The sequence below is a fragment of the Carassius auratus genome, unplaced genomic scaffold, assembly GCF_003368295.1.
Source record: "Carassius auratus strain Wakin unplaced genomic scaffold, ASM336829v1 scaf_tig00039398, whole genome shotgun sequence".
In the NCBI taxonomy this organism is placed as follows: Eukaryota; Metazoa; Chordata; class Actinopteri; order Cypriniformes; family Cyprinidae; genus Carassius; species Carassius auratus.
The window spans coordinates 178,965-192,500 of record NW_020526511.1 but is presented as its reverse complement, the minus strand read 5'-3'; the positions used below and the strand labels follow the sequence as shown (position 1 = coordinate 192,500).

The window sequence follows — 13,536 nt, the reverse complement described above, 5'->3', positions numbered from 1 at the left end:
AAAAAGTGATTTCTGTTAAATAAAATATCTCCATTTGAAGTGGACTAGAACTTTGTAACTTTGCAGATCTTTTTTATGCTCAAACATCAACATTACAGAATAACCAAAGTTGAAAGAGTGGAGAACCATAATAGGACCCCTTTAAAAAGTAACCTACAAAAGAATGTTTTCAGTATATTAAGAACACAATTAGTGAGCAATATTAGAGCAGTTTAAGTACATTATGGAAGTGTAGGCTACCTTTTAAACTTGGTAGTTAAATGATTAAAAGCAATATACTCCATCAATATGCAGAGAAAAGTACGATATTATTAGCAATTTCTTGAATTAGTGTGAGTATATGGAGTATTTTAAACTGTGGTGCCTGTTAAAATGATTCACAGATGTTTGTGGACTCGAGCGGTATTTTAATGTTTACTAGCTGAGGACTATTCCCCTTTACATAAGTTAATGTAAGAAAACCTTTAAAAAAGAATAATAAAGGGAGTCCTGTTTGGTTAACCTTAGTTTCGTGTTTTGTACTCTGTAGCCTAATCGTTATGAAACAGCAGAAGCCTGTGACGCGACGCTTAAGCCGCGCGCTTCGCGCTCTTTTGTGAGACCCACAGAAAGGCGGCAAGCGCGAGCACAGAGCGGGCTGTTGTCGTGACAACCGATAACGGGACTCTCGTGAAGGGGGCAGCAGAGCGCTAGTGTAGCGAGTGTGTGTGTGTGTGTGTGTGTGTGTGTGTGTGTGTGTGTGTGTGTGTGCAGTCAGTGCACGGCAGCGCGCCTCCGCTTCATCTCTCCGCTGTTTCCCGCGGATCTCTCGCGCTCTTCATCTCTTCACTGTTTCTCTGTGGATTTTCTCTGGAGATGTTTGTGTGCGGACGCACCTCGTTCCGGCAGCTGCAGGCGTGTGTTTTCCGACTGCTATGTTTTATTCCCACAGGATTCCCGGTGATCAGCGTAGACAGCCAGAGATCCACCGACAACATCACCATCAGACAGGGAGACACCGCCGTGATCCGGTAAGACGACAACTTTCCTTCCTCCGCTAACTCCTTTATCACCCCCAGCCTCCTCCTCATCGTCCGGTACCCGTTCATCAGGAACACCGGGCTCTTCCGATCAGCAGATTAATCACAGTCTGATATAAAACTGTTTTCCTAGCGAGGAATCTTCTGATCGGAAGAGTTCGAGTCTCTGTCGTGTTTTATTTCTGAAGCAGGGTTTGTTTGTTCATCTCTGTGCTGTTGATCCAGCAGAAGTTGAGCAGAAGCTCTCAGGAGCAGATGTTAAACTCACTCGAGCGAGGTTTCTGGACTGATGCTGTGTGTTTGATGCTCTGAGTTTCACACGGACCTCATCTTCACCTTTGGTTTGTCCTTTGATCAGATGATTAGCATTAGATGTTCACACCCAACACATCATCACAGCAGAAACCTGTTCAGATTCATCAGAAGCACACCCCAACACACACACACACACACACACACACACACACACACACACACACACACACACACACACACACTCACACACACACACACACACACACACACACACACTCACTCACACACACACACACACACACTCTCTCACACACACACACTCACACTGATGAGATTCAGCTCTGATGCTGTGAAGTGCAGCTGTCTGTTCGTGTTTAATATTACCAGCTAAACCTGCACATGCTGGTCTGAAAGCCTTGAAGTGGTTTCAGTTTGAATGCAGACAGTGTTTGTGTTCTGTCTTGAGACGCTCTGATTCTGTGGTTGTGTGTGATTCTCTGGTTGTGTGTGATTCTCTGGTTGTGTGTGATTCTGTGGTTGTGTGTGATTCTGTGGTTGTGTGTGATTCTCTGGTTGTGTGTGTGTGTGTAGAGGCTCTTCCAGTGTGTTGGTGTGCTTCAGGAGACTCGTTCACACTGACTTCAGCAGCACTAGAGCCCTGAACCGATTTAAGGCCGTTGGGGTTGTATTTTCTTTCACCTCGTGTAGATTTGTTCATGGTTTTTAGGATCAAGGCTCGTCTAACATCTGCTCGTGTTGAATCTTCTGCCAAACGGCATCTGCACAAAATTAGTTTTATTGCAGTTTTCACATCAACAACAAAAAATCAGTGTTGTTCCAACTTAATCAGTGTATAAGATTAAGTGTATTTAATTTATCAAAACTGCAGTTCACTTCTACCCTAGTGAAAAATACTCAAATACTCATTTACATATTTATGTATTTGATTAAAAAAATACCCTTCAACGCGCAGTATGGAATTTTTGGCCACCAGGGGTCACTCAATCAAAATAATAACATAAGACGTAATTTGATGACGTGGGGAAAGAGTGTAAGGCTCATGGGAGTTGTTGTTCATTGGAACATGCGCTCTGTCGCTCCTTATCATTCCTCACTCATTCTAACTTAGTATTTTGACAATCACGTCTTTTCGAACGGACAGATATAGATGGTTTCAACGGCAACAACATAAACAAACGTTACTGCGCGTGAGCGCTTTTGTGGACCTAACTTAACTTCCGGACCGGTAGACTTTCAAATAGAATCAATAACAACAGCCAAGTTCGTCTAGAGTAGATATTTTTTGATAACAAACAAAATGTTTGCTGCGTGGATCAGGTGGACTTAATGAAAATGCAATTCATTATTTGCCAACAGGAGATGTTTTAAAGCAGAGACATAAAGCGCGAGAAATAGAGGTTTCCCCAGTAACAGCTGTAAACAAAAGCTGGTACGCTCTCACGCTGCTATCAGGCATATAACATGCACGTCTTCTTTCAGAAATACAGCGATTTAAAAACACCTGTGCCTCGTTTTGATATTTAAACATATAAATGTAAGGAATTATTATTATTAAACGTGCAATAAGTAACGTTACTCAATGAAGCCTTTTTGAAAAAAAATCAGTTTAAAAATTGTAGAGTCTCCAAAAATAAATAAATGTATGGGAAACACACCCCGCAGCACAACCACCTGAGCCCAACTTCAGTCTACTCATCACCTTAACTTTAACTGCGTTTGTAGAAGGCACCGCAGCCAGACCGATATACACAACACAGACCGGAGGTTAACTTAGATCCAGGCGCGTGCGCCCGATGAAACCGTCTATATGAATTATCAGACCCCTATCAAATCAATATTCCATCTAGCTAGTAGTAATATATGTTAAAAAACACGGTTGCCTTTCGTTAATAATAATAATTACGTTATACTATGATATCGAACAAGTTAGAGAACTGCATTTGAAGCTACTTTATTCAGCTAGATATAGAACAAATGTAGATTTAAATGAGAGCTAGTGCGTCTGCGTTTTACACAAGACATCATCGTTTCACAAAATATACGGATATATAAAGTTAGCTGAATGGGTGCATACCTGTTTATCAGAATGCAAGCGAGTTCGGCATCTCTCTGTAGTTTCAGCTTGTCACGAAGCTCTCTCTATCTTGGAAATGCAACTCCAATATTTACCCGTGTCTTATGCTTCTCTTGTCCCAAAACCATCTCGGGTCATTTATTTCACGCGTGCGTTTGTGCTTCACAGAACGTGCAGGCAAAGCACAATCATGATCCATAACTAAGTTATTGACTGAGGTTTAAATACGAATATAAACTATATAAATATAAAATATAATAGTCTCGATCAAGGCTACTACTTTTTCTTCTTCGTCTCGTCTTTGTTTCTGTTCCCCTTTGTATTGGCGATTCCGCAGGAAGTTAGAAAAACTAGAGGGGTCAAAGTTTATATGACGTCATAGCCGGGCGACAAAACGGAAATAAAGAAACGTGCCGTGTCTTCTAATTAAACTATAATTTTCTCCGGATTTGAAAGTTCGTGGAAACTGTCGGGATGATGTAAGTACACAACTAAAAAATATATATATCATAGATATAGTGATTTCTGCTATTTTTAAAGCAGAAAAATTACATATTGCGCCTTTCAATTATACTTTTGGTTTACTAAACTGGTATACTTCAAGTATGGTAAGTTATAACTAATTTTGTGTTAGATGCAGTTTAATTGTGTGCAGGGGCGTAGCACCAAATTCTGGGCCCTGTATGCTCTCAGTGTCAGTGGACCCCCTACACATGCCATTGTACAATGTGGGTTAGCAAAATGAAAATTCAATTTTGAATGAGTTATTTGAATATAAACAAGTATAAATAGTGTTTAAATCTATTTGGCCTACTTGTGCTCAAATACCTTTAAACCTTAGGCTACATCGGGTTTGTGTACTAAAGTTTTGATCCATGATACTGATGCAAGTTTTAAATTAAAAACATGTATTTTTGAACAGGAGAACACGAGACAACTGTACCCTCAGAAACCAATCAAATAAGCGAAGTGTGCCATAATGAAAAAAAATGTCAACTAAAAAAATAAAATAAAAGTCAAATGAGATGTAATCTACATCCCAGTAAATGCCCACTGACGTGTCTTTTTGTTTGTCTTTTTAGTTTTCCAACTTTGAAAATTCCCAGAATTTTGCAACCCTATTCATTGGCTTTGATAACATCATGAATTTATTGAGCATTGACTATAGCTTTTAAGCACAGCACTGTGCTGCAATGCTGGGGCTTTTCACCAAACAAAAATGATAATTTGCTTTACTGCTCAAATCAACATTACCTGTGTGCACTTGAGAACACAGTGATATTGGTAGAGTGTCTGGCACTGAGTTCATTCTCTCAGTTGGTGTTATCAATATATTTTGAAATGAATAATGACATCAATTGGAGGGACCAATTAATTTGAATTAGGCTAAAAAAAAAAAAAAAAAAAAAAAAATTTGATAAAAAAGAAGATTTGATGGGATTTCAAAGGGCCCTCTCCCTGGACTCTCCCTAGACGGGGCCCGGGGTAGTCAGGTCCACTTTCCCCCCCACTACCACGCCCATGATTGTGTGCAGAAGTCCAACTATAGATGAACTGAAGTGCTGAAGTGTCTTACATTTAAAGAATAAATATTATTCAAAGATCATACAGTCCTCATCATTAGCGACATTAAAACACATTTAGGTTTAATGTTAGAAATGTGCTTTGTGCACACTAATAGTTCTCCAAATAAATTATAATTATCATTTTTATTTCAGTAAGTATCAAGTGATATGTCAGTAAATATATTAATAGATTTAAATCATACATATTATGAAATGATGAATTGAATGCTATTTGTGTTTCACTAGAGTAGGATTAGTGTGACTTTATTATTTGCGTTCGGTGTGTGTCCAGCTGCTAGTATCACAGCGTCAGAAACAGAATAATCTGCTGTGCATTAATGGAGCAGAAGATGACGTTTTCACAGTGACGACGGCTTCAATTAGAGCGACTCGTTAAGATGAAGCTCCCTGTGGTCTTACGGCTTTTGTCACTGTTTAACCCATGAGCACTCAAGCAAAACTAGACAGAGAAATGTGATAAATTAATTCAGTCATCTGTTTAATAAAAGATGCAGAGAAGCGCTGGAATAATGAAAAACAGGGAATAACTCAGTAACTCTGAAGTATTCATGTCCTAGCCTAGCACGCAGAAATAACTGGTCGTATAAAGCAGAGATTCACAATCAAGGCTACATCAGATCTATAAGACACTTCATTAAACTTTCATTTCATCATCATTTATTCACCTCTAATTTCTTCTGTGAAATATTTTTCTGCACGATGAAAGAGGATTGTTTACCGATGCGGACGGGAAAAGCCTGAGGAACTGTTTTTATCTCTTGTTTCTGCTAGAGATTGCAGTTCCTGTCTGGAGCGTGTGTTTATCTCGCGGTCGCTCGTGCATTGGACACACAACGTTTAGTGCTGCACAAATAATCACATTTCTAATCACGATTACAATTATGGATGTCACAATTACGCAATCGTTTAAATGGGCAATTAATCGGTCAAAGTCAACTTATGTTATTCTGCACGCTTAATATATGTTTTTTTTTCTTTTTACATGTTATCTTTAGGGTTTTTTCATTATTTTAGTTTGACACTTGAGGCTTAATACAATAGAAAAGCACTAAAAGTTTTTCAGCTAGAGTGTTTTCAACTTTATTTTCATATAAAGATATGGCATGCAGTAGCATCAAATCATGGTATAAACATCATTCTGTGATCATTTAAATTAATAATCGCAATTATAATTTCAAGGGAATAATAAAGGGAAAAATACATTTTTGTCATAGTGCAGCCCTAGTTTGAGTATCTTTGCGTCAGAATGGTTTGTTTTGCATGATAAGCTCAGAGAAAGCAAGCATGTGAAGCACGTTATCTCTCCTGTGGACTTCTGGGGTTTATCGTTATTCGTAACGCCACTAGCGCACCATCCGAGCAATTAGCTTAGCGTTGCTGGTCTTCTCAAACGAAGGAGTGATCCCAAACAGGATGTGATTGTCTTCAGCACTTCCTGTGAAGAGCTCGGTCCTTCAGGGCCACCAGGATTAATTAGCAAAGCTGTTTATCACGTTCCACCAACAATAGGACATACAGTGCTTTTTGTTTATGCCATTCTGCAAGTGTATTTGACAGATATCATGTTTACTGCTTATTAAATGATAGCAGCTATCTGGGGCATTGGTGTTTAATTTGCGGCCCGTAATTGTGGGCCTGTGATTTGCTGCTCTTTATATCTGAGGTGTGAAGTTCCCCTCCAGTGTTCAGGGCCGTTTTCCCACAATGCTGTAATTTTAATTGGTTTTTAACACTTCTGGCAGCGGTGCTGGCTGCAGGCTGCGTCTCTGAACGAGAAGAGTCATTGTTGGTTTATTCTAACATCCTCTTCAGTGAAAGCAATACTCAAAGTCAATTATCACTTGAGTAACAGTAACAGCACACGTCTGCGCTATTTTAGAAAGAGACTGTGGAGAGCTGGGTTTTGCCCTGACTCGAGTGTTTTCACCTCACCTTGTCTCAGTTTAGCCATTAGCACTCACGCTAGCATCAACACAGCGTTTCTCAGAGATTAGCGTGCAGTTCATTACCCTCGCAGTTAAAGGCTATAGCAACTAATGAATAAAATCAATTATAAACAATAAAGAAAATCATCATCAACAAATCTGTGACCCTGGACAACAAAACCAGTCTTAAGTGTACATTTTTCAAAATTAAGATTTATACATCATCTGAATAAATGATCTCTCATTGATGTGTGGTCTGTTCGGAGGACAATATTTGTCTGAGATACAACTATTATAAATCTGGAATCTGAGGGAGACAAAAACATCTAAATATTGAGAAAATCATCTTTAAAGTTGTTCAGATGAAGTTCTTAGCAATGCATATTACTAATCAAACATTAGGTTTTGATATTTACGATAAAAGATTTACACAATATCTTCATGGAACATGATCTTTACTTAATATCCTAATGATTTGCACTTTATTCTACGGTGCAGTGAACCCTGAGTCTTGAGCCTTGTCCCTAGGAGCCCTCGTCGGGGGGGAAACAAACCCCAGGTCCTCTTCTAAAAGTCATGTTTGACCGGTCCATCCAGTCTTAAAGAGAGCTCCACTCACACTGTTTCCCATTAAATTACATCATATTTGTCCCAAATTAATGGTAATGTACATAATGACTTCATCCTTGGTTCGAAGATTGTGTCATTTGTATTTTTCAGCAAAACTTTTGTCTTTCTATGGCTCTAATATATTCCATGTTTCATACAGACTGCAGTAGATCACAGTTTCTCATTCTAGTTGCTCAAACTCATTGATAAACTCATTGACAGTAACAATACTTTATACATAATTACATGCAAGTAACCCAAAGCCAAACCCTAATCCTAAAACTAACCATATAGTAAGTACAAGTGGTTAATTAATATTACTCGATTTCTAAATGTATTACACTGCAACAAGGACACCTTAAAATAAAGCGTAACTGTGTATAGTTTAATGTGGCTTGTCCTGAGAGGAACGTGTGCTGTTTACAGCGTTTGAGATGTGGTTTCTTCAGCCCATAACATCAACATTTGTGTTTTTATCTGTAAATGGTAGAAAGTCACATGATTATTTTCATTTTGAATACAGGCTAGTCCTGAAGATATAGAATAGAGCGCAATAGTGCTGATACATATACATTTGACTAAAATATTTCTAACTAAAGAAATGTTTAAAGTTCTACACATAGTAATTGTGTTTATTTGGGAGCAGTGACAGTGAATGTAATGTAGTCATCTTCAGATGTGTGAATCCTTCACTCTTTAGTCTTCAGTACCAGCACAACACTGGGCAGGATGTACGTAACTTTAAATGATTGATTATAAATATTAATAAGATTTGGATTTGACCTGATTAATGGAGTGAAGAACCATCAGATGAGTGTCCCGAGGGGAGCTGGTATTGGTGTCCCATTAGACTGTGCTCGGGTCAGGCTTGTGTCACAGCTGCGGTGCTAAAAGCTCTTCCACCTAATCCCAGTCCACTTCCTGTTTGACTACACACATCTCTCCCTATCACACCCTGTCCATTCCTGTATCATCTTCTGTTCCTGCGAGTGAAATCGGAGGCGTTCGTCCCAGATCTGCTCTGTTATGTTGGTGACTATCAGAGGATTGTTTCTGCAGTAAATGGACTTTCTGAGTGAGGTGAATTCAATACTGTGTTAAAACTGCTTCGCTCTGGAAGTCTGATCGATAACGAGTCAAGAAGGCAATGTTAGAAGTCACAAATGACTGCTGGGTCATTAATCACACTCCAAATCACATCAGCGTTTCAGCTAATCAAGGTCTTGTGTTTAAGTTAAGACATTTATACACCAAATATATTTTCCAAAAGGCCTTGACTTAACATGAACACTGCACGTTTTAAAATCAAAAACAGCCACAAATGTTTTTATATCACTGTATTTCAGAAGGAAACCGACTGTATCCAGAAAACGTTTGATGTTATTTTCATTTATTCTTGTATGTAATGCCTGATAAAGCAGTGTTTGTGAGTTTAGTGCTGCTTTGTGTATCTCTCCTGCTCTAATAGCGCCTCCTGCTGGCAGAAGCATAATCTGCATATTCATATCTATTTATATTTATACAAATAGAGTGTAAGGCTTTGGGAAACACTGCATTGTAAGGGTCACAATTATCCATCTTTCCTTACATCTTTTTTTACAATTATCCATTGTGACGAGTCAGCTGCCTCCTCCCTGATTGTCACCGGCACCCCGTCCTAAATCTCCGCTCTTCACCAGGCTCCTGACAGGGCGCCACTAGGGACATGAGCTGCCGGACCCGAGATCCGGAGGAGAACCGCACCCGTTAACACAGCCGACGGGTCAGGATGCCGGGCCGTCCATCCCCTGCCAGCGCCGCAGCCAATGAGAGTGATGCAGCCGGCCGCTAGAGGAAGCCGCCGCCCCTCACGCCCCGGACAGAAGAGGGGAGCGCCCGCCGGACTCCGCCCCTTACCTGGACCCTTCCTCCATGAACACTGCCCCTCCCACACGAACCCCGCAGCACGACGAGGACACCAGATTCCCTGTTGTTTTGGACACTCTTCCCCTTTGGCCACCTTTTATCCCGTTTTATTTGATTTTCTGTTAATAAAAGCCTCTCCGAGGCCTGACGCCACGCCCACTGTGTCTGTCTTGTGCTCCTCCCACACCATCAGTTGGATAATCTGTGGCTAGGGTTATATAAATAAATATTTGCGTTCAGACGCATTTTTCCCTCAGTCGGTCGCACGAGCACATGATTTGGTCGCTTTTTTTTTCAGCGAAAGTAGTTAGCACTAAACCTGTTGTTTTCTTCAGTATTTTTGATCTGATTTTGTGAAATTCCTCTTTTGCTGTGCTATAAGACGGTCTTCGGATGCTGTCACTTTAGAATTTGTGCACCCCTAATTTTACTTATCATATTTAGACAACCTTGTCCTGTTTTTGTTTATTGTGAGCATTTTAATACGGTTTTAGTAAAAGTTTCGGCATGCTGTTCAGTGGTTAAACTGATCAAAATAATTTTTGCTCTAATTTATTATCGTAATGATGTTGTCATTTGAGAATACTTTTGTGTTTCAGGTACTGCACTTTCTCCAGTAAACACAAATCAATAGAATATGGACACATGGTGTATTTTACCTCATCTAATGTACTGATTTATTATAGGCTTTTTATTATATAAATGATGAACACTAAAGACTTATGCATTATGACATTATGAAAACAGCTAAAACAAACAACAGATATTATAACATCCTAGTAATTCCACTAATTCCATAATTGTAATAGAAATAGTCTATTGCTCTATTAAAACAACAGCAGTTGAGTAAGTGCATTAATTCAGAGTTTACAATCACAAACAGTGCATTTGGGATCTCATGACACAACACAGACCGGCTGAACGATCAGATGCTAAACAGATCATGGGTGCCAGATTGATTAAAATAAGTGAAACACCGGGCAGTGATGCATCAGTTTAACAGCGAAGCTCTGATTTGGGGATTTTAACTTTGGATATCTGGCAACTGCACTCATGAACTCATAACTGCATAGTCGTGTGGATGCGCTCTTCTCTTAACAACACACTAGAACAAAGATTCCCTTACATTATTTTAAAGTACCCTATAATCTCATTATAATATTACAGACTTGCCCAGCACATGTTGCAGTTCACTGTATTTTCATTTTCAAAGTGTTTCCAATGATATTTCAAGCAATAATAAACCATCATGATGAACAGAGAGCATCTGAAGTGTCTCTGCAGGAAATAATGCATTATTTATCGGACAAATTCTCTTATCGGATAGATAATGATAACAGAAAAATGAACATTTATCGGCTCATAGTTTATTGACCTTATTGTCTTCTCGAGTAATGGGAAAATAGCTTGTCAACAAACAATTTTCGTCATACTTTTCATTAACGAAATTAACACTAGCTCATTGTAAACATATCTCAGAGTTGTGTCTCGAATGTAAACAGACAGCACAAAAAATGGGATGTGTTCAACAGATCGTATTGGTGCATTAAGCCATAAAGAGGTCATGTGACCTTCAGAAACACTGGCTTATACTGCGCATCGATTCACAAACTATTTTAAGCAGTAGTCGTCAGTCTAGATGGGTCCTGATGCAGAAGAGTTTGAGCTCTACAGAGTCAGAGGAAGCTGCAAACTCTGCTGGGTGTTTTTGCTCTTTGTTTCTCCAGAAGAAAGGCAGCACTGACTGCTCATCAGGGAAGAGATGTGGGTTAAAATCAATGCTGGTGAGCTGTGCACCGTTATACTACACACACACACACACACTCATATACAAACACACACACACATACACATATACAAACACACACACACTCATATACAAACACACACACACACTCATATACAAACACACACACACACACACATATACAAACACACACACACTCATATACAAACACACACACACACACTCATATACAAACATACACACACACACACACTCTCACACACGCACACACACTCATGATGTCATGATGAACAAACACCCGTGAGCTGTCAGTTTTACCTGATTTCAGACGAGTTCAGACTCTGAACTAGTGGATTGTTTTGATGTCCAGTGCTGATATGGATGTATATATCTGTTCCTCTACTATAAGATAATAGAAGCACATGCATATCTGCGAACAGCTTTCACATTTCCAGGATTTTCAGAAGCAGAAGTTGTCTATAGCATTGAATGGCTGACAACTCAAATATAGATTTTTGTGTTCCATTCCCTCAAATAGCAAAAGAAAAACTTCATGATAGTGCTTTCATGACTTTCAGAAAGAGGGAAAAATAGAGAGACTGTCACAAGAGAGAAAGATGTCAAATATACCATCACGCCCACAGACGCTTAGAAACAGCAACGGCAACTAGTTTTTGGAATTTAATGTTAAGGTAATATAATGCAAATGTTATGTTATAAATATTATAAATATTGTGTTTGTGCACTAAAATGTGTCATTACAGTGTGAAGGGCCCATTAGTTACAGTCATTACAATAGTTATTTAAATAGTTACAGTCATTACAGTAGTTGCAGTAGTTAGTGATTACAGCAGTCGCTGTAGTTACAGTAGTTAGTCATTACAGTAGTTACAGTCATTACAGTAGTTGCTGTAGTTACAGTAGTTAATCATTACAGTAGTTACAGTAATTACAGTAGTTGCTGTAGTTACAGTAGTTACAGTCATTACAGTAGTTGCTGTAGTTACAGTAGTTAGTCATTACAGTAGTTACAGTAATTACAGTAGTTGCTGTAGTTACAGTAGTTAGTCATTACAGTAGTTACAGTCATTACAGTAGTTGCAGTAGTTAGTGATTACAGTAGTCGCTGTAGTTACAGTAGTTAGTCATTACAGTAGTTACAGTCATTACAGTAGTTGCTGTAGTTACAGTAGTTAATCATTACAGTAGTTACAGTCATTACAGTAGTTGCTGTAGTTACAGTAGTTAGTCATTACAGTAGTTACAGTCATTATAGTAGTTGCTGTAGTTACAGTCATTACAGTAGTTGCTGTAGTTACAGTAGTTAGTCATTACAGTAGTTACAGTCATTACAGTAGTTGCAGTAGTTAGTGATTACAGTAGTCGTTGTAGTTACAGTAGTTAGTCATTACAGTAGTTACAGTCATTGCAGTAGTTGCTGTAGTTACAGTTATTATAATAGTTGCAGTAGTTAAAATCAATGCAGTAGTTGCAGTCATTACAGTAGTTGCAGTAGTTACAGTAGTTAGTAATTACAGTAGTTGCAGTAGTTACAGCCATTACAATAGTAACAATCATTACAGTAATTGCAGTAGTTACAGTCGTAAGTCAATACAGTAGTTACAGCCATTACAATAGTTGCAGTAGTTACATTCATTGCAGTAGTTACAATATTTACAGTCATTACAATAGTTACAGTCATTACAGTAGCTTCAGTAGTTACGGGCATTACAGTAGTTACAGTCATTACAGTAGCTTCAGTAGTTACGGGCATTACAGTAGTTACAGTCATTACAGTAGTTGCTGTAGTTACAGTCATTACAATTGTTACAATCATTACAGTAATTGCAGTAGAGTCGTAAGTCAATACAGTAGTTACAGCCATTACAATAGTTCCAGTAGTTACATTCATTGCAGTAGTTAGTCAGTACAGTAGTTACAATATGTACAGTCATTACAATAGTTAGTCATTACAGTAGCTTCAGTAGTTACAGGCATTACAGTAGTTACAGTCATTACAATAGTTACAATCATTACAGTAATTTCAGTAGTTAGTCGTTAGTCATTACAGTAGTTACAGACATTACAGTAGTTGCATTAGTTACATTCATTGCAGTAGTTAGTCATTACAGTACTTACAATATTTACAGTCATTAAAGTAGTTACAGTATTTAGTCATTGCAGTAGTTACAGTAAATACAATCATTGCAGTAGTTAAAGTCATTACAGTAGTTAGTCATTACAGTAAGCTTCAGTAGTTACAGTCATTACAGTATTTACAGTCATTGCAGTAGTTACAGTAGTTACAGTATTTACAGTCATTGCAGTAGTTACAGTAGTTACAGTATTTACAGTCATTGCAGTAGTTACAGTAGTTACAGTCATTGCAGTAGTT

At 38.6% G+C, this 13,536-nt stretch overlaps 1 protein-coding gene across 1 annotated transcript in view; it reads left to right on the top strand.

The window, feature by feature from the left end:
* The first annotated feature begins 649 nt into the window (after positions 1 to 649).
* LOC113083896 (limbic system-associated membrane protein-like) overlaps positions 650 to 13,536 on the top strand; it is an 86,882-nt gene continuing 73,995 nt past the window's right edge. Inside the window, exon 1 of the mRNA XM_026254720.1 lies at positions 650 to 1,010. Within this exon, the coding sequence (XP_026110505.1) occupies positions 856 to 1,010 (155 nt within the window). The 5' untranslated portion in view covers positions 650 to 855. The remainder of the gene's footprint in view (positions 1,011 to 13,536) is intronic.